Source organism: Melospiza georgiana, chromosome 2 (genome assembly GCF_028018845.1).
Source record: "Melospiza georgiana isolate bMelGeo1 chromosome 2, bMelGeo1.pri, whole genome shotgun sequence".
NCBI classification, from domain to species: Eukaryota; Metazoa; Chordata; class Aves; order Passeriformes; family Passerellidae; genus Melospiza; species Melospiza georgiana.
Genome location: NC_080431.1, coordinates 9349927 through 9371616, shown reverse-complemented (window position 1 = coordinate 9371616; position 21690 = coordinate 9349927). Strand labels below are relative to the sequence as shown.

General features: G+C 38.7%; 1 protein-coding gene across 5 annotated transcripts in view; it reads left to right on the top strand.

Moving 5' to 3' along the window:
- Positions 1-21690, top strand: part of ROBO2 (roundabout guidance receptor 2) — an 866123-nt gene that overhangs the window by 784439 nt on the left and 59994 nt on the right. For all 5 annotated transcript variants that reach the window (XM_058019193.1, XM_058019191.1, XM_058019192.1 and 2 more), the window contains 4 exons: positions 3889-4120; positions 9866-9990; positions 12738-12909; positions 18438-18620. In XM_058019193.1, the coding sequence (XP_057875176.1) occupies positions 3889-4120; positions 9866-9990; positions 12738-12909; positions 18438-18620 (712 nt within the window). The remainder of the gene's footprint in view (positions 1-3888; positions 4121-9865; positions 9991-12737; positions 12910-18437; positions 18621-21690) is intronic.

Genomic DNA, 21690 nt, shown 5'->3' with positions numbered 1-21690 from the left:
CCAGCATTCAACCCAGAGAATTCCTGCAATTGCTGAAGTCATGCTGAGTAATTTGTGTAAGGAAATTGCAACCATTTACATTCTTTATCCTTTCATCAAGCCAGAGTGCATGTTTCTGCAGCTCTGCCTGCGTGTGAGTGTGTGCCAAACTTGGAGTTTGAATTAATGTCTTAGCTGAATTAATGTCTTTAATCATATAGGGATATTTTTAGTAGTCTGCTCGTGGCATGACACATCATTACCACAGAAATGGAGAAAATTGTGAAGTCACTGTCACTTTGTATTATATATGACTGTGTAACTGGAGATAAACATACACATATGTATGCACGTGTGTCTATATATATGTGAAATGTACCTGTCCTACCTCTCACAAATATTTCTGGTTAATCCATGTAATTATCCAAGAGTAACTTTTTAATTAGTTTTGAAACTCTGAACAAAATCTAAAAATCCACCTTTCTCAGTAAGTAAAGTGCCCTCTGAGTAGCTTCCCAACATTTTGACCTTATAGAAGGCCCTGTTCATACAGACTAGCTTTATTTGGGTATGAGAGATAGCTTTGTATCCTCTCCTTGATACTGAATGTGACTGAATGTTTATAGAAAACATAAAAATGTCTAATATTTTCTTTTGTCAGTACCCTCCCAGACTCTGAATGATGAAATCACTGTCAATAATCTGCTATTTGGGCAGATCACTCTGCCCTGCTGTAATCAAGTTACTAATTGAAAGCTCTGTGAGATTCAAGCAAGCCTCAAATCAAGCTAGTTTATAGCACCCATAAATGTGACAGCCTTGTGGTACTGCTGCATTCTGCTTTCATATTCCTTCTATTGTTTAGTCTTTCAATTTAAGATCTTAGAGGTCTGGGAGGAAAAGATGTGTAGGGACAATTTGTCTGGGAGTAGACACAAAAGTATGAGGAACTGAAAATTGGTATTCTTTAGATTTTATCTTCTCAGGGAGTTGGGGGGGTGTGTTTCTGTTTGTGCCATGCTGTACAAAATTCCTTCCACTCTGTGTTGTAGCAACACCATGCTACTGTTCAGTCAGGTCAGTTCTGAATTTTCAGTTTTCTCCACTAGGCAGCAGTCAATAAAGCTTAAAAATAGAGCAAAGACCAAAATGGAAAGTTCCAACAAAGTTATGCCATCTTTCAGTATAGCTTCTAACTAAGAAGTATAGCAAGAATCAAACTCAGTGTTTGATTATTAAACAGCATAGTCTTATATTGTAATTTAGGTTAAAAATCTCTATTGCAAAGTGGATAAAAGCATTATTTTTGCTGAATTTTGTAGTAAATGTGAGGGTCATAAAGTCTTTATATCCATAAAACATTTAGTTAATCAAAGTCAAACATGGATAAAAACAGTTTACTCTGATTTACAGACTCCCTTCATCTGGAAACAGCTGCTTAATGTTCTTCTTAAAAACACAGCTTGATTCTTTCGGTATTAACAAGCTATTATTGTGAGTTATATCCCTCTTTCAGTGCATAAATTCACTTAAAGTGAATGCAGAGAAGTTTATAAAATGCAAGCTTAATGTTGTTGTAACATATGTTGCAAGGTTTTTAACAGTGACAGTTTTGATGAAAGACATTTCTGCCTTGCTTTCATAAATAAAGCTTTCTTCTTGCTTGCCTTGCTTTTTAATGTCTAAGAATCTGTGTCCCCTCTGAATGCCTCAATAAACTGTAACAAGATTATCGGAGGAGCATAATAGAGCATGGTTTGTGTTTTCAGCCTTAAATTCATTTATTCTTAAGAGAAGTCAAACAAATGTTTCTCTAATTCTGGAATATCTTTGAGCAAGCAAATTGACAAGAACATAAGAAATACACTACTTGTTGAGTCTAAGTTATAATACAGAATTACCAAACAGCCTGCTCTATGGTCTTGTTATTTGTGCTGCACTTTCTTTGCTCCTTATTTGGCAGCTACAGAAGCAGTTAGGTTTGCTTTACTTTTAGCAATCAAATTGGTTTTGATTTTTTGGTGGTTTTTTCTCAGGAAAATTTATACAAGAATCATAATGCCTTGATTTTTGGCTTTTTTTTTTTTTTTGGAAGATAAATCGATGCATGCAACCTCTCCAAGATAAAACACATAGAAAGCTTTTCTTCAAATAAAAATCCTATTTATAGGATAAAATTGTTAAACTTCCATGGTCCAGTCTTGAATTCTGCTTGCCTAGCAACAAATAAAATATAAACAAAAACAAACATTCCATCTCCATCTGATGGCCTGAGAGCATCACAACCCCTGGATGCAAAGGGGCTGCACAGGCTGTGAACACAAGAAACAGCACATGTCTTTGGAAGTTGTTTTCTCTGCATCTGTCTTATGTTTATTTTAATTTGCTGTGCATTTCATGAGCTGTGAGCCAAGTAATGGACTAATTGTAAGCATGTAGGATATCTTCAAAGACTTGTCCTTTTCTGAAAGAATTTGTTTTTCTTTTCTTCTCCTATTTCAGCACATCAGTAGCCAAGATGTGCTTAGTAAGTTTACATGCAGCAAGCCTTATGCCAGAGTTTTCTTTTCATGATTTATTGCAGGGGTGGGGGCCTTGTTTTATGATTTAAGGTGGTATTTGTCATGATGTATAGAGCCGGAGAAAGCAAAGCAGAAAGAAACATTCTGTAACCAGTAATGTGAGACAAATACTCTTTGTAGACAATTAATCAACAGCGACTTACAAGATGTTGTGGGAACCCAGAACACCCCTCTGGCTGTCCAGGATGGCCAAGACCCCTCCCAGGAGGCTCAGAAGCCCTGGCACAGAGCCCAAAGCACCTGTGGTTTTGATTATGACCCATGGAGCAAATTACCAACCTTATATGAAGATCAGCAAGCCACAACAGTTTAGGTAGAATAATAGTGAATTTATCACGGGGTGGAAAAGTAGAATTTTGGGGTTTTTGGTATGGGGGTTCAGGAGGCAAGATGGAGGAACTGGGTGTGTCCAGCCTTTCTCCTTCTTCTTCTTGGCCTCCATCTTCTGCTGTGATGGTGGCACTTACAGATTCGTTTAGAGTAGAAGCTCACTGTCTAACATAGGTGATAGGTATTGGAAAGCAATTGTAAACATTGTTTTAGTATAAGGACATAACACCTCCCCCGGGGCAGAGTGCCTGGAACTGTCCTGCTGGATGGACCTTGGCATGGCAGGAGAAAATTTTTTATAGATAGGACTCAATAAACAACCTTGAGACCAAGAACTGAAGAGCCTTGACTCCTTCTTCAAGCCCTCGTGCTGGGCAAAGAGACTTTTAACAATCTCAGGGTCGCAGCGACCACCATAAGATCCTGAGAAGAATGTAGTTAGAGTAATAAATTCAGCATTGTAACTGTGAATTTTCTCTTTTTGATGAGGGGAGAATTGTTCTAGGCAACTTTTTGTTTTCTTTTTGCGCAGTTTGTTGTGGTTTTTTATGACGGTGTTCGCAGGGGGTCTTGGATGAGGAAAGAGACGAGGATCTGACTCCATGTTTCAGAAGGCTTGATTTAGTATTTTATGATATATATTACATTAAAACTATACTAAAAGAATAGAAGAAAGGATTTCATCAGAAGGCTAGCTAAGAATAGAATAAGAAAGAATGATAACAAAGGTTTGTGGCTCAGCTTTCTGTCCGAGCCAGCTGACTGTGATTGGCCATTAATTAGAAACATCCAACCTGGGCCAATCCCAGATGCACCTGTTGCATTCCACAGCAGCAGATAATCAATGTTTCCATTTTGTTCCTGAGGCCTCCCAGCTTCTCAGGAGGAAAAATCCTAAGGACAGGATTTTCCATAAAAGATGTCTGCGACAGGTTTTTATTTGTTTCTTTGTTTACTTTGGTGTGTTTATTGATGTGTTATTTGCTGTGGTTGCCAGGTGGACCGGCAGTCCCAGTTTATCCAGGGCTACCGCGTGCTGTACCGCCAGACCTCGGGCCTGCCCGCCCCGGCCACGTGGCAGAACCTGGAGGTGAAGGTGCCCACCGAGCGCAGCGCCGTCCTCGTCAGCCTCAAAAAGGGGGTCACCTATGAGATCAAGGTGCGCCCTTACTTCAATGAGTTCCAGGGCATGGACAGTGAATCCAAGTCTGCTCGTACCACTGAGGAAGGTTGGTAAAAGGGGCACCCCTTGGGTGATTAAATTAGCTACTTCCACAAGAAAATTAAGGCATTCAGTAGGTGCAATTCTACAGATATTTCTTAATTCTTCTTAATTCCTCATATTATCTTTGCAATTATATTGGTGTTCATGTATTCAAAAAAAAGCAATGACCTTTCATAGTTGGCACTGGAGGTTTTTCTGTGCATGCATGTGTTCATCTCTGTTTCCTCCCCATGATTTCTGTTTGTTACACACTGAGGTGATGTTAAAATTTGATATAATATTCAACTTTGTGCTGTAAATATCCCCTGAGAAAGCACTGTGCTGGTCTTATATTCTTCTAGCTGATACATCCTTCTAAGGTGCAGGTGGCTTTTGGTCTTCCAAAAAGTGTTCACTGCAGCCCTTCTTTTGTAACCACTGCTGTTGCAATGAAAGACCTTGGTCTGCACTTTGAGAATAAAATAAATGCAAGCTCTCACAGATGAGTGTTTGATACTAAGCACATCCTTCTGAATGGGTAATAATGTAGATGAACAGTTGGCTGGGAAACGAGGAGTAGTGAAGGACATGTATTTAACTAGTCTGGAGAAACTCCAGTCTCAAGGGCACAGCACTTCACAGTTTCTGTTAGCACAGTGTTCATGAAATTGCCCTGTTCAGTACTGCAGAGGATTCCCCTGAGCACCTTTGAAGCCTCTCTGAAACAGTCAGGATTCAGACAGAGTGAACAGTTTATACTTCTGAAATGCTCAAGCTTTTATATCTATAGCATTTAGCCTTGTGTATAGTTGTGCTAAAGCATGTGCACTCCAGGGCTGCTGGGATTTTTTTTTTTTGAAAAGTAAAGACACTGGGGTGAGATGTAAGTAAGTTTAATCATTTGCTGTTAGAAACCCACCTTTCTACCCATGTAATGCAGTCTTTGCCTGATGAATCTCTCCTGGAAAAGTAGGATGGTCCTGACAGTGAGGGTTCATCTTCTCCCTGTGTCACTGATTTTTTTGATTTTTTTTTAAACATGAGAAAGAAATACTGGTGAAGTTTTAAGATGTTCATATGGTTTCAATGGGTTTTGAGTGCACTCTTTCCTTCCTATTGAAAGTGCATCTTAATCATTTACAGTGGTCTCCTGAGGTTTAATTTAGTGCTGATTGCCAAGTACTCTTTAATTCTGGAACAGACTTGCTTATTACTCACTTTTCTCTTTGATTTGTTATGAATATTACCCAACATGTAAGTAAAACTGAAGATAACTTGGATGCACTTTGCACTTTGTGGATGAGGAAATTCAGTGTCCTGCAACATGTAGAAGAGTGTGCAGGAAGGCAGTTTTCAAGTCTGATTTGGAATTTGGAAATTTATGGTCCCCAGTTCTTTGATCAAACTACAAAACCTATATCAGTTGGTGAAGAATATGTTTGCAGCCCTCTGAACAAAGATTTTTTTTTTAATTAAAATGAAATTTTTTTAAATATTTAAAAATATTTCTACAGATTTTCCTCTTGTCTAATTTCAGTTGATTTTTAGTGTTTATTTAGATCATCTAACTGTTTCTTGCTAAAGGTAAATTAAGAACTACTGAAAAAGAGAGAAGGTCTTATACCTCCTGTCTTTTTCTATAAAATACTTGAGGAATGACATTCTCTTTCATAAACCTTAGCTCCCAGCAGAGCCTGTCAGGTAATTTCCTACCTTAAAGGACACTTTGTTCATGTGGAATAGCTTTCCACATAGTGAAGATTTAAAAAAAAAATTCCTGCCTGCAGATATGTATAACTCACAGCCTAGGATCTGCTTTGTAGATTAATATAACCTTCAAGGAGTCTGTTTACAAGAATCTCCTCTGAAAAAACGTCAGCACAGGATCTGTAATATTATCACCACAAAAATGTCAGCTCCTGTAACAAAATTCTTCCTCTTTCTTGGGTGATAAAATTAGGTACTTCCATGAGAAAATTAAGACATTCAGTAGATGTAGTTCTACAGATATTTCCCTTAATTCCTCATATTATCTTTGCAATTATATTGGTGTTCTTATATTCAAAAATAGTATCAACTAAAGGTTTAATGACAGTGGTTTACGCCCCTTCCACTGAAGAAAGATGGCAGTCTGTTTAAAGGTGCTCTGTTGCCTGTCATTCCATTTCAAAAATGAGCTATTCTTAGACTTGACTTTTAAAAAATGTTAGCTATTCTATTTTTAGAAAATAATTTGTAAAGTGATATGAGTGTTGGAAGTTTTCTTTGCAACATCAAAGCAAAGTATCCCTAGTAAAGGCAAAGTACAACGGAAAGCTAGTGGCAACTTTCTGCTGGATTGGATTTTATGTGCAATGTAACTTCTGAGGCCTACCTCTAAAAATCAATTTTGCTGCAGTTAGACTTTTCCTCTAGATCAGACATTTGTAACAGTTCAGTATCCATCCATCTCCTGCCTCTTTGGCCTTGTGAAGGTAACAAATGGAATTCTGTTTGGCTGCGTCTGGAAAAGATGAGCAGCGATTTGGGTTCTTTCATATCTGTAAGAAGGAGCTGAGCACTGGAATAATTGACCTGTCAAGAAGCAGGCAAGGTGTTCTCCACAAGCCAGCAGCAAGGGAAATGAGAAAACGGTTTTAAAAATGTTATTTTTCAATGTGATCTGTTTAATAACTGCAGCAGTGTCAGACAAGTGGCTTAATTTATATCACGGTGCCAGCTTACAGAGTGATTTTATCAGAGAGAGGAAGCTGAACTGCTACATTCTAACATGTTTACACACATACAGTGGGAACTAAATCAAAGATTTTATTTTATAATTTTCACTATTTCTTTCATAGTTTCTCTAGAGACAGATAATTTTTTTTTTCTCAGTTGCACCCACTGTTAAATGTCCTTTGGAATAACATTATGGAGTAGTACTTGCCCTGCATCTTGTTTGTCACCACAAAAATATGACAGGAATGGAAGTCCCCTTAGCTTTTATCAGCTGCTCTCTGTCAGATGATGCTCACTTTAATGCAACTCTTAAAATGATATTTCCACAGCTGCATTCATTAGCTGCAATTTTAATTTTACTTTAAATTTATCCTATGTCCTCAAAAAACCTCAAAAACACCAACACACCCTGGTAGAATATTAACTAGAATGTTCATGCAGTTTAAATGTAAAGACAAATGAATACAGTATGGGGTTTTTTTTAAATTTTAGAGTATGCTATTCATTTTACATTTCTTTTGCATTCACACTCCCTTTTCCCCCCAGGTATGCATATATAAGATGTATTTCTGAATGCCCTTTTTGTTTTAGTAGGGAAAGTAAATATGTGTGAGCGAGTTGTTCCATTGTACTTAAAACCAGAAAGAGTTATGAAGCGTTAAGCTTTGCCATTTTTATGATTATTATTTTCACGTAAAATATTCTAATTAATATCACACCCATACGTTTATTCACGGTTTTATTGTTATTGAATAACTTGAAGACTTTTAAAATGCTAATTTTTCACTGTGTGGCAAATTATTTCACTTGCCATAAAATACACAATGCAACTATTTATTTCACCAATTCTATGCTTTGCACGATTGCAAGGAAGTAGCCCAAGGCAACCTTTCCATGCTTCACTCGAGCTGGCTGAGAGTCAAATTGTCCACAATTCAGCTCCATTTCTCCCCTCCAGTTCCCTGTTTCTCTGCACCAGGCAAGGTCACAAGGACTCTACCAAGCATTATTAGCTTTGCAGCTGAACCAGCATCTGAAAATGTAGTTGTCGAAATGTGAAGCCTCCCAGGACTGTAATATGTGTTTCATTTTTCATCTAAAATATTTTTATTTCTGCTGTAATCCTGTGTGGCTCCTTGTCCTCACCTCTGATACCCTAGTTTGAAGTTGTGTGATTCCTGCAGCAGAGCACTCCAATTTTTCAGGGTTATCAGGGTAAAGGTTTGAGCTCGGCTCCATGAGCCTGTGCCAGGTCAAGTGCTGAGGAGCTTCCAACGTGGGAACACAGCCAGCCTCAAAGAAGCTGTGGAGAACAATAGAAATATCTGAATTGGCTCAGGAGGCTTGAACACTTCTGATATCTGTAGCTGTGCTTCTTTGTGTTAAACATGCCAGACTTTAATACAAAGGATGCCAGGGGCTCTTGGCTTTTCTGGGAAGCATGGTCCAAGGATGGCCATGGATATCTGTTAAAGATAAGACTAGAGTTCTTTTGCCATAAAGTTTAGCAGTGAAGAAGTCACTCTGGCCAGGGGGCTGGAGTCAGGGAGCCTTGACACATGATATGAGATACCCCAAACCACATTGTTATCTAGGGTTGAAGTTGGGACAGGAGAGTAATAAATATTTTAGGTTCTGGTATGATGTCTACCATAAGTTTTTAAAATCAGCTTTCATATTTCATATTAAATATTTTAAGATCAGATTAAAAGCAGTGAAAAATATGTGGAAGACAAATTCCACAAGTATTTATTAAAGACAAAGATACCTCCCTAGAACAGAAGGTGTCTGAGCAACAGCCTCCTGTGAACTGGAAAATTGTCCTGGAGAGGTATCACTTTATTAGAACTTTATTAGTTCTCACTTTTCTGGCCTCTTTCTATTAGTTTCATTGAAGAATGGGTAGGTGGACTGGGAGAGATGGAATAAATAAATTCTAGGACCAGTTCCAAGCAGCTGCTATCCATCAGCTCTTCCCCCCAGGGACTATACCTTAATATAATACAGCCAACCTCGGTGGCCTCGCTTGCCACTGTGGTGGAGTTTCAACACTTGCCTGGGAGCAAGGGAAGGATGAGGGGGGCTGCAAGAAGTTTTAGGTGGCTGAGCAGAGCCATATTGACAGTCCTCTGTCCTGGCAGCCACAGCCACGCTAGGAGAGCCCAGGATGGATATGGTAGATGCTCACAGAGGAGAGCTTTCCATAGCAGAGCTCCTGCACCACTTCCCTGAGCCAACAGAAGCACCCTGCTGCTGGTGTAGCTGCAAGAGGGGCTTTGTCAGCATAGCTGTGGTCACTAATAACTATGTTTTTAATTTTTTTTGGCGTTTCTAGACAACAAGCAGGGCTGGCAAGCAAAGCAGTTGTCTTGTAAAATTGGCCTCGATGTGCAGTGACCAGCCAAACAGCTGTGAATGGTTGAACTGAACATGACTCTGAAGAGAAAGCAATTTGCCTGGGGGCAGAAAAGGACAGAAGTATATATGTGACCTAACTTAGCACCTGCTCTATTCACTGGTTTTTGATGTAAAGCCATGAACATTTTAAGCCTTTTCCAGTTCGGACATGCAGTTCTATGTTTAAACCTGGCATCGTCTTCCTGGAGAGCAAACAAAAAAGGATAATTAAATGTTGGCTGCTCACATCATTATTAGACCATGTAAAAATAGAAGAACCAAGCATCTTTCAGGCCAGGTGAAGCAGCCTCAAATGTGACTTAGTTGATACATCCATAGTTATTCATGCATATTATGGAAAACAAAAGCAAATGTGAGAGCAATTCCAATGCAAACTTAAAAAAAATGCCAAATATGAATAAATGTGGAGTGATTTGTATTGATTCTCCATTGCCACAAATTCCACATTGTCATTCATCCCTGTGCTTCTCTTCAGAAGGGCATTTTTCAGCATTGTCAGTGCCTGACAAAAGTGCATCCCTAGGAGTGTGAGTTTTCTATACTGCCTGCTTGATCTTGCACTGCTTCAACAAAATACATGTCCTAGCAAATGGATTAATGCTTTGCTTCTGTTTGCTCCCTCTCCTTGGTGCAGCTCCAAGTGCTCCTCCTCAGTCTGTCACTGTCCTGACAGTTGGAAATCACAACAGCACAAGCATCAGCATCTCTTGGGATCCTCCCCCTCCAGATCACCAAAACGGAGTCATCCAGGAGTACAAGGTACACACCATGGCTGATGGGAGGGCTGTGTGTTTAGGGAAACAGCCTGCTTGAATTACAGAACAAAACACTGTTTATGGGATTTAGAATCTGACAGCTTTTACAGCTGCCCATGTAATTATATGGAGAAAGAGGACTGACTGCTTATGGATTTCTTTATTATTATTACTAATTTTATTACTACTGTTATTTTAAAAAGCAAAAACACCATGAGATTGATATGAAAGAGAGCTATAATTTCTAGCCAGTTTACAGTTATTATCCTTCTAGCTTTTCCCTGCTGTGGAACAAGAAGAAGAGGGGATATTTTTTGTAAGGGGCTTCTGCACTCCAAAGCCAGGCAGTGAAGTCCCTGTGTTGGAGTACCTTCAATCTGTCAGCAAAGCTAGCAGTAAAGTTACTTCTTATTTCCTCTGCAAAAATGCTAATCCTAACACTTCAAGGTCAAAGTCAAGGACTGTGGTTCTGGAAGAATTAAAGACTTTTTCTAAGTACTATCTCTGTCAATATTCATAACTTAGAGTGCCAAGTTGTTTGCTCTGAAAAACAGGTTGAACACAGCTCATATATCCAAAGTTTGCTTCATGAGAGTTTCTTGCATTGGTTCTATTTTCTTCCTTTTTGTTGCTATAATGGCTCAAAATATCCACTCCTTATACATTAAATGTTCTTGTAGTCTGTAATTTCATACTAAGATCACTTTTGCACAAGGATATTTTCACGACATTAAAAAAAATGCACTCTGTTATTCAGGTGGAGAAAACATTTGGGCAAGGTTCAGCCTTGTCGCAGCATGGAGCACAGTTTGGTAAATTAACCTTGCTGTGGCTGGCCTATATGCACCAAATGTGAAATGTTTAATTGAAATGGATCACGGCAGCTTTCTTGACAGTCCCACAAAGGGTGGAAGTGGTGACTGCAGCTTGTTTCACTTAAACAGATTTTTTTCCCCTGCTGTATCTTGAGGGAGCACAGCATGAAGAAGGGAGAAAGTGCTTGGCTTCTAAATCAGATAAAGGTTCAACCTCTTCCAGCTTTTCACTTGGTCAGAGGGATGCAGTAAATGCTCACAATGTTTATGTGTAGCATAGCACTTCTTTTGTTTTGCTTTTAGTCAATATCAAGATTTATTAATCCCAGGATTTTATTGATCTGATTTTCATATCAATTAATAATTATCCTTTGCCTTAATTAATCTTGATCCTGACTCCAGTGTAAGTCAATATAAACCATCCAGGGCTTATAGGCAAATGAGTAAAGCACGCTCCTAATCTACAAAACATGTAGATATGGAACAAAGTGGGCTGATGTCTAATAAAAGCCATGTTCCAGGTGAGTGCTCAGGCCTCTGGGCTGTGTATAAAACCAGCTGGAGTCACTGCCTATTACAGCCCTCCTGAGTTAGATTAGCTGGCTGCCTGAGTAGTGAACTGGCTACAGTGAATGGTGCAGGGAGCCTAATATTTGCTTGAGTATTAAATAATTGCTGAAGTTCCACAGTGCATTTTCTAACAAATTGAAAGTAGATATGTTGATTCTGCTTCAAGCACCAGAATGGCAGTTAATTCATTTATTAATTAAATGCTTTTAATTAGGGGCAGCTCATAGCTATTGTAACCTAAGACCAGGACAGACAAGGAGTGAAGGAATGAATGCAACAGTTACTCACCTTAATGCATTCTGGCTGGCAAATAGGATCTCACCTTAGGTTTAGGAAAACAAGATAATTTTTTTTTTCTCTTCAAATCTTTCTCAGCATTTCACAGGAAAAAAAGATAAGGTGTGGTAAAACACTGAGCAGGGTCAAAGTAAGTGTAAAGATATTATTGCTGTTGCTTAGATGCATTAGTTTGTCACTGATAGTGGTTCCACCAATAGTGTTTTCTTCTGCTGTTATTTTTATGTAAGTGTACCTGTGATATATTTATGCATTGATTTTCTTGTGTGATTGTAGATGCTTTCTTTAGTAATACAGAAGCAGTATTTGCAGATAGCATTAAACTGAAGAAACATGCCTAAAAGTTAGTTTCAAAATCTCTTGGGAGAATCCTATAAAAACTGCAAGAGGGAGACCTAACACTGAACTCATAGACTGTTCTCATCACAAAATGCCAGTTGTGATTATAGGGTGGATTTTCTGTTTAATTACATAATATTTGAGGGAGAAACTGATGTCTTGATTCCTGAATAATGTAACTAATCACAAAAGCAGCAGTAAATATGAGTCTGCTTATTCCATTTCAGAAATTTCAAGTATCCCTCTTGTGCAATGAAAGGAAGTTGAAAAAAATTTTGAAAATTGTTTATTTTTTAATGCTTTAAGAAGTGTTTCACCCTATGCTCATATCCTTTTGCTATTCAGCAGGAAATTTAGAAGGAAAAAAATGTGGGTTTTTTTACACAAAAGGTTTGATAAACAAGATTTTGATTAATGTATAACACATCTTTGTTACTCGGATGATCTGGTCTGTGCTTGTAAGAAGTGTAAGCACAGAATTTGCACTCCATGGAGAGCCAGAGTCCATAGAGGTATTTTCAAGCAGTCTTTGCAGCTGCCTTGGTCCTGTGCTAATCTGGGATACCTTGCTGAGCTAAATCATCCCAATTTCAGCAATTCCTGGACAGTAAGATTGTCAAGAAGTCCCAAATAAGCGATTGCCATGAAATACCTTGATATGTCGTACCTATTTGCGATTGTGTGAGTGTGAAGAATTTCATCTCTTTTAACACATCAACTTTTGTCCCAGATCTGGTGCCTAGGTAATGAGACTCGATTTCATATCAACAAAACAGTAGATGCAGCCATTCGGTCTGTAGTAATAGGTGGCCTATATCCAGGTATCCAGTACCGCGTGGAAGTCGCTGCAAGCACCAGTGCAGGTGTGGGAGTAAAAAGTGACCCACAACCCATAATAATAGGTAAGTTATTGTCTGTTCTGTTGTTTTGTTTTGCCTGGGCTTTTTTTGTGGATTTTTTGGTTTTCTTTTTTTTCTCTCAGAAATACTTTCATATATAACTTCTGGAAGCGTAAAAATCTGTGGAGGAAAAGACGAGGTTTGGCTAGGGCTGGTTAGTTGCTTTTACATTCCACTGCCTGATGATCTTTTCTTCTCTTCCTGCAGACAGGGAAGGGAAGTATGTTCCCAAGATATATGAGAAATTGAAACTGATTTAATGTTTTGGGGTTTTTTTAAATGAATTTACCACTTCTGGAGGTTGGCAGATGCGGGGAGCCCAACCTCCCTTTTCCTTCTGTTAAGATGGCTGGAATATTGCCTTACTCATTCCACTATTTACCATTGTTTTCTGAATGTCTAAAGTCAGTGTTTCTCAGGTATCCCAAGACAAGCCTCCTCTGTCAAAGCAAAAGTTGTCTTTAGACCAATTAGAAAGCAAAGGTATCATTATCATTCCAGCCTTTTTAATAGTTGTTTCTTGGTAGTAGTCTCCACGCAGAGCTAATTTCCTGACCTGAGGGAAATACAGGCTTTGTTTCTTCTGAAATTTTTCCTGAGTATAAAATATAAAGATGGGAACAATATGGAAGGCTAGAAGTAATTATGTTTAGCAAACCTGAAATGACCTGTGCAAAGCAGAACCTCTTTTTAGTGCACGATACAGAAATTTTGTTGCTTTTATCTGTATGATCTAACTTAGTTATTACTTAATGGACATTTGTTTGTTTGTTTATTTGGGGGACTTCTGTTGTTACTAAATATTTTCTTTCTAGAAAATGTTGTCAATACACTGTCCCAAACATGGACTAGTCTATTATGTGTAGACCCTTGGAAAAGGCCATCTCATTTGCTGAAATGTTTACTGGTATTCAGATTCTCCACTCATCAAAACAGAACCTAGGATACTTCACCTTTGAAGTCTCACTGGAGACAGAAATAAGAGTGGAAGTGAAGGTAGCACTTGGTTTAGAAAAGGCAGCCACAGAAACACCAAAGGGAAAAATAGATATTCAGAAGAGAAAACAAAACATTGATATTTGAAAATGCAAGAAACCCAGGACCTTTTTTCAAAAATTATTTTACCAAGGGGTCCATCTAACTAGGCAGGAAATACACTGCACTTATTCCAGCAAAGCACAGTAAGTGTATTGCATTTCAAGTACATGGGTAGCCTTGTGTCACTTAATGTGTTGTGAGTTATACTTGCACCAAAGGTCTTTGCTGGATGATTCCCAGAATTCTTAGTGATATTTATTTGTTCCTTAAATGATCCCCGAATGTCTGCTTCAACAAGTTTGTTTGGTGACATCTTTGCACATTTGAGAATCATTTGCATGAAAAGTAACAAAGGGTAGTTTCTGTTTGGGCTATATTCTGTTGTCAGTTCTGTTTGTCTTTTGGGAGCCTGAAATTGGGTGTGTTTATTACATATATGGTCTGTATCTCGCTTCTCTTTAGGCCCAATTTTGCTATTATTATGAATTGCTAGCAGTTATTTCTCAGACTATAAATTTACTTGATAAATGTAACAATGTTAGGTGATTCCATTTTGGAAAAACCTGAGTTAGCACCGTTCAATGTTTGAATGGGAATCAAAATCATAAAATATAAAAATTATTTTTAAAGTAAATTAAAAAAAAATAGTTACATGAATTTAGAATGAGCTAATGAATAAACCTCAAAACATCATAATGAATGGGACAGCATTATTGAGTTATTATAACAGAGTTCTATATGGTCTGGTGCTTATCTATACCATTTAACAACTTGGAAGCAGAATGAAGAGCTCCAGAAATGCTGAATTATGGAGAGAACAGGTCAGTGTTGCAGGAGAGTTAAGCTGTATTTCTAAGCAGTAAAAACTTTTAATAGTCATGAAATACAGAGTACACTGTATAAAAAGAGGTGTTATTTTTAAATACAGGATTCATACTTCTAAAAATGTTTCAGGCCTTTTTTTTCTGAAAATAACTGGTTTTCATGGTGGATAATCAACTACTGACCTCCCAGAGTAATTTTAGATAACAGACCTGTGACAATCCAGAAAGCAAAAAAAGTAGAATAGGTAGCAGTAGGAAGTATAAGATTCCTTTAGTTGGAAATTGTCTCACTATTACAGGAATCTTGTGCCCATACTTGAAGCAGGATGTTGAAAAATTTTACAGAAGACTCAAAGAGAATCAAGAATAAAACTTTTCTGAGCACTAATGATATGCTAAAAAACATTCACTTGGAAAACCAGAAGTAAAATTGGAATAAGGGCAATGCTGGTTAATGCTATAGCTATTATTTCTCCTCATCAGTTGGCCTGGTCCCTCTTACATTCCATCATTGGCATAATGATATGAGGAACAGCTGCAAACTTTCACAGTAATAGGTACAATCGAATCTGATGTGTCTAATTAATTTTTGGTCCGACAAATTAGTTTTGTTCTTCATTACTCTCCAATGGGAGGAAGACATTATATTTCATTATGGTTTTGTCTTCAGGAACAATGGAGCGTTGCAGGTCGCACACTTCCCTTGTCTATGTTCTAATTAGTTGAACTGACAGCATTGTTACAGAACCACCTGCAGTACATGAAATAGTGCACTGGTACCTTGGATGACATATTTATTACTTCTTCTTAAATATTATATGAAGAAGTACAAGACTAATGCTATTTGTTTCCCCAACCCCCAACAATTATATTAATTTTATCAAAAGTCAGTGGGTAGCATTCATCTGTCTCCATTTATTCTTCCATCATCAAATTCACAAAGCATATGTTATTTTGACATTTAAAGGAATTATTACTTTTGCAGTTGTAATTGCTAGGCACAAAAGGGTAAGAGCAGACAGCCAGGCTGCAAACTTTAGAAGGTAATTTGGAGACAGATTGTATCTTCCCCTAGAAGAGAGGCAAAGCCTGCAATCCACTGAAACCTCTTCCCAGGCACTTTGCAGTTTGCTCTCACATCCTCCCTTTTCAAAGGACTGTTTTCTGGTCTTAGAGAAGACAGGATCCTCAGATGTTTTTGGAAGCTTTAGTGAAAAGAACTCATTCTTGAATCCAGGAGCATTCTTGAATCTACTCCCAAAGCTGGTGTCACCAGCCCTTCCCTGCCTTGGTAGCACGGCTGTGTCTGAAGCAGTGCCAAGCCTACCTGTTTCCTCACTGTCCCACTACTTTGGCCTCTCCTCCAAAGGGCACAGAAATTAACTGCAAGTTAATGGCAATTAGAGCAACTCCAACTCCCATGCTGATTTCTACTAGAAAATTGATTTTGTGTCTGGAAGAGCATGCCATGGAGAGCCCCTTCCTATTAGTTTTACTGTCAGCCCTTCCTCTTTCAGCGCTGGGGTGCTCCTATGGATTGGTTCCATGGGCAGAAAACAACATGGAAAATCAGATAAAGCAGCCAATGCTGCCTGCTTTCTTTCCTTGCCACAGCTGCTCAGTGAGTTTCATTCTCACTTACTTAATCAGGCCTGGAAGCCATTGGGCCTTTGGCAGTGGCAAGACAAAAGATGCAAGCCTGGCAAAGGACAGCTGCAGCTCCCAGAGCCTGATGTTGGTAAAGCTTCCCAGCATGGCCAGTACAGACTGGTGCATGACACCTGTACTGGTGCACTTCTTGTACATCTGGCAGCATTTTTCTGTGGGACCTATTCTGCTTGCTGGGAGCCTGTTTTGCTCCTTGCCCAGAGTGACTGAAAGCAAGCCAGGCTCTAGCACAGCTCCCACAGTCTGATTGCCAAAGCAGGCAGCCATCAGCACTAAATATTGCCGTGGTGCTGAAAGAGAGGAAGCCTATTAAACTCATCAGCAGTGTGATAGCAGTGGCATGCAGGACACTGCATTTCTCCCTGATTAACCCAGCCCAGCTCTGGGGGCCTGAAGCTGCATCTTGGCAGGGGCAGTGCTGGGCAGAGTCAGTCCCAGAGGGACCTTCTCAAAGGATCCCCTTCTATAAAACATGGCTCTGTGAAATGTGGGTCACCTGCAAAGAGGTGTCTGTGGAAGTGGGGCTGGAAGTGTCACACTTCTCAGATCTGCCCCAGCCAGAGACCCTGAGTGCTGCCTTTAGGCTGGAGCCAGCGAGCTGCTCTGCTGGAAGAAGTAAATCTCAGCATTGCTGAATTATAGAAAAGGAATATGTACATTTTCACAGCATGGCTCAGTGATACAATACTTCTAATAATTTCCTCCAAGTGACCATTTCAGTGTTTTACTGCAATGTTCAACTACCTTTATGTGTGTGATAGGCTCTCATAATTGAGAATCATATTGTTTACATCTTCTTTGTCTCAATAGAGTAGCTACTCCTGCAGCTCTTCAGCGTGCATGCAGGCATCTGGTAATATTGCATAAACATTTCAAGGATTGAGCTGTATAAATGCTTTTACTGGAAATGGTGGATAATCTTTCATGAATTTCAAAACTGCAGATGTGGGCAGTTTATGTAAAATATGCATAGAATAAAATTCAGGGTTTTTTTTTAGAAAAATATGTTCTGCATTTCCTAATTTTAAAAGTAACTATTTTTGACAATTTGAAAGTGCTGGCCCTGGATCTATATGCTTTAGCATTTCCTGGATTTCCATTCAGATTTTTATGAACATTTGTTTTCAAGCTAAATGCCAAGCTTTTTCTTTTAGAAAAGTTCCCTTTTAGAGAAAGAGGGGCAAAAAACCAACAGGAACACTTACTGGAATTTGCAGTTTTCTGCTTTAATATACAATTTAAGATCCTATATAGCAATTTTTTGATGCATGTCACTTTAATTGGTACTCCAAGTAATAATTATTTCTTGCAGGTTGATATTAAGAATTTGCATGCATATTCTAGGTGAAAAAAATAGCATCTGTTGCTGTGATTGTTCAGTGCTTACAGTTAACTGTGTCAAAGATGGCACACTTAGAATTTGTATGACCTGCTTTTCCCTTGAAATAATTGCTGGAAAATGCATCTTTGCCCCAGTAGAAAGTGTATTTATTTTATTCTTCATTTCAAATTTGGAAGCTAGCATTCAGGGAAAAAAAATGAGTTGAGTAAGACTTTTTGGCCTTCTTCTAATGTAGCATATTTTGTATCTGGATTACTCATTTGGAAAAAGCTATTAATTGATTGCTTGATTTATATTTTTATCAGTTTCCTGTGATCCATTTTCTCATTATTGAATTCTGTCTACAATTATGGAAAAACAAACTAACAAATATGTGTATTTAAAAGAAAAAAAGCTCTGGATTGGCATCTGTTAGATTACTTGGGAGTGTGCTATGGGTCTGTCTTTCCAAATATATATCTGCAAAATGGGTATGGATTTACTCTAGAAACACTGAGATTGTGGTGTGCATTGCTACTTCCTACAGTTCCTCTGCTGTGGGTAATTCTTTTGAGATCCATTACTATTTTTTAGAAGACTTTAATTTGTGTGTTTAATTTGTTCCACTATGCATTGCAGAGTCCAGAATAACCACGTTCTGTTCAATTTCTCTTGTGCAGGAGGTCGTAATGAAGTTGTCATCACTGAAAATAACAACAGCATAACTGAGCAAATCACTGATGTGGTGAAGCAGCCTGCCTTCATAGCTGGCATTGGTGGTGCCTGTTGGGTCATCCTCATGGGTTTCAGCATCTGGCTCTACTGGAGGAGAAAGAAGAGGAAGGGGCTCAGCAATTATGCTGGTAAGAGCAGTGACTTTATTGCCATCTCAGCAGGTGCTAGCAGAAAAAGAACAGGGGCTACTAAACCTACCTAAAAACCACATTGAACTTACAGCAAAAGTGTCCTGGGTGAATTCTGTATGCTTGTTTTAAATGTATGCTGTGAAATTGCTGGTGTATGAGAAGCTTTAAATGCATTGCTCCGTACCACATTCCATCATTATCATAAGGCAGTATTTTTACATCTCCAGCACATCTAGCATCAAAAAAGTACAAAGAGGATTAGCTGCTCCTCTTCCCCCTTGCTCAGAAGGCACTCTGTTGACAGTGCAGCCTCATTTGTGTGTTCAAATATGAGTTAGACTAGACACTTACAAGGAAAGTTAAAGAGTTTTTGTCTTCTTTCCTGTGCATTTCCATGTCTCTGAAGCCATGTGCATGGCAAATAAATGAAGGTATTTAATCAGTGACTTCATACCTGTAGCTGGAAGAGTGATGTATTAGATAGGGAAGTGTTGTCAAAATTTACCTAAGGCAGAAGCCATAAACAGTTTTGTCTCGGAGGCAGAACATCTTCAAATGTTCTCTTTCATTTAATGTTTGTTCCAGTTATAAATTAGTTTTCAAAACCTACATTTTTAAAATTAAATACTCTTGCCAAATGAAATATTTTCATCTTTCCCCAACATTTGTTTTGCATATTATTCTGTTTTCAGGATTCTTATGGATTTTTGGGAAGTCAGGTGATGTGTCATAAAATGGGTTACTCTGAAGCCTAACACACAAAAACCCCAATTCTTCAAATATTGCAGCAGATTCTCTTGTAGTTCTTATTAACACTTAAAAAGAGAAAATATTTGCCCAGTTCAAAACAGAAGATATTTAATGATGACATTATATCACATGTAAGTTACACAAGTGCCCTTCTATTTACAAGTCATCAAATGTGAAACCAAGGGCTCAGGTTTGCTAAATGGCTGAGCAACAACTTGCCAAAAACCAACAATCAGTCACAGCCAAATTGTTCCCAGTTCAGCTCTGCCGCAGTCAGACTCCTCAGTGTTCTGACTGGGCTCACTAAACCAGCAGGAAACTATTCCATGTTGATTTTCAATCCTTCCTGCTGCATTTGTTTTCCACTGCCTTTGTGAAAGGACAAGAGGGTGAGCAGTGGAAAGAGAGGAAGGAGAGACCAGTGGCTTTTGGACCTTCTTGGTTTTAGTGGAACCTCACTTTGTGTCACCACGTGATCTCTGTTATTCATGGGTTGTGCTTTGTCCCAAGGTGGTTTTTCTTTCTTTCATTTAATAGCAGTAACTTCTACTCTCTGAGAGGTGGGGTGGTTTTCACTGAGAAATTAATATATATCTCAAACACTTATACATGAAATATTGTTCTAGATACCAAGATTTTTTCATTCTAGAGACAGCTGTGCTGTTATTTTTCTTAGGAAGTAGTCCTACCTAAAGCTTTGGACACAAGCTGAGACTAGATATTTCTTAAAAGGAGGATTATTAGTCCTGCATGTGAGTTGGCATATTGGGATGAGGGAGAATTGAGAGCAGTCTGTTATAACTTGGAGAGCATAGCTGTAAATAATTATGAACAGCATGTCTCGTGCAACTCATTCCTTCTCACGGCGTTTGCTGCATCTAAGTGTGATGTGAACATGGATTGCATCATGACATTGTGGATAACAGATCATGCTTCGGAGCTCATCCTAATGTTTACAGCTTGGAGTACAGCATGTCCTCACGGAGACTCTTCAGATGTGACTGTCAAACTTCACTGCTCATCTTCCCAACCATCATTTCTCATTGGCTGCTGGCTGGTTGGTGCTTTAAGCTCAGCTGTTATGTCCTGCTTATGATATTCAACCCCACCTGAGTGATTTCCAGAGGAAACTCGTGCCCTGCAATTGGCTCTTTGTGTCAGGGTGTGTAACTCACAATGTGTTTGCTTTCTTGTTTTGCAGTTCAGTCCTTCACCTTCACCCCTGCAGGTACTGTCCATTAGTCTGTCTGTTACCTCACCAACACACCATTTCAAGCATTAGCTGTCAAAGTGTTTATGAACATGTGAGATATGAGGAATTAAAACCAAACACAAGGAGAAATACTCTGGCTGCCTATCTGTGATAAAAATGTAGCCTTCATTCTCCTCTGGATTCCAGGGAAAAGTAAAATCTACCACCATCAATGTCTCTGTCACTATAAATCTGCATACTTTACTTGCCTAACTCTCTGAAATGCAGTTTTGAAAGTAATTTTCAGGACCAGATGCTTGAATTAACTTAACATAAACAAGCATTATTCATATATAACTGAATTTTGATTTTAAAGCTCAAACAGTTTAGCAGATCCAAGAGGAGAAAAGAAACTTTCTTCTACTTCAGCTCTCAATTATGTACGTTTGCCTTACTGTGAGGTGTTTAGCCCTTCAAGCAATCTAGTCACTAATTGATGCTTTCATTGACTTTACAGGGTTTTTGGAATTGAAATATTTGGGTTTTTTTCTTACTACTCAGCTCAGAGCTGGTATCCTAGTTTTTCTTATCTTTAAAAAGATAGCATGCAATAGACTATTATAAGCATGATTAAAATATGTGAAGGATAAATGAAGAGTGGCTGAAGCAGCAGGTTGCAAACACTTTATTCAACATATGAATAGTCAAGAAAAATAGAGTATACAATTAAAAATAATAATTACTACAAACAATTTGTTTCTGCTCTCATACCTAATCTCAAGATGTAGAAACTCAAAAATAATTGTACCTCAGCGTTACAGCGTTAAAGGATGATAAATCTTGGTGTTTTCCAGCAGAAGCCTGTCAATTTTTTGGGTGTAGCTTGGCCCCTCAGTTGCCTTTACCAGAGCAGTCTCCTCATGCTCAGCAGCTGCTTTCTCTCTCTTGCTTGTCTTCAGCCACAGCTTGTGTTCAGCTTAGCAGGACAGAGCAGATGACCAAGGTGGTGCTGTGTGCCCCAGGAGCCCAGGACATTCTGAGGGAGAAACATCCTTGTGGAAAAGCTCTGGGGGCTCAGGATTGCTCCCCTGGCTTCCAGGCAGGTTTGGTCAGGTTACTGTAAGC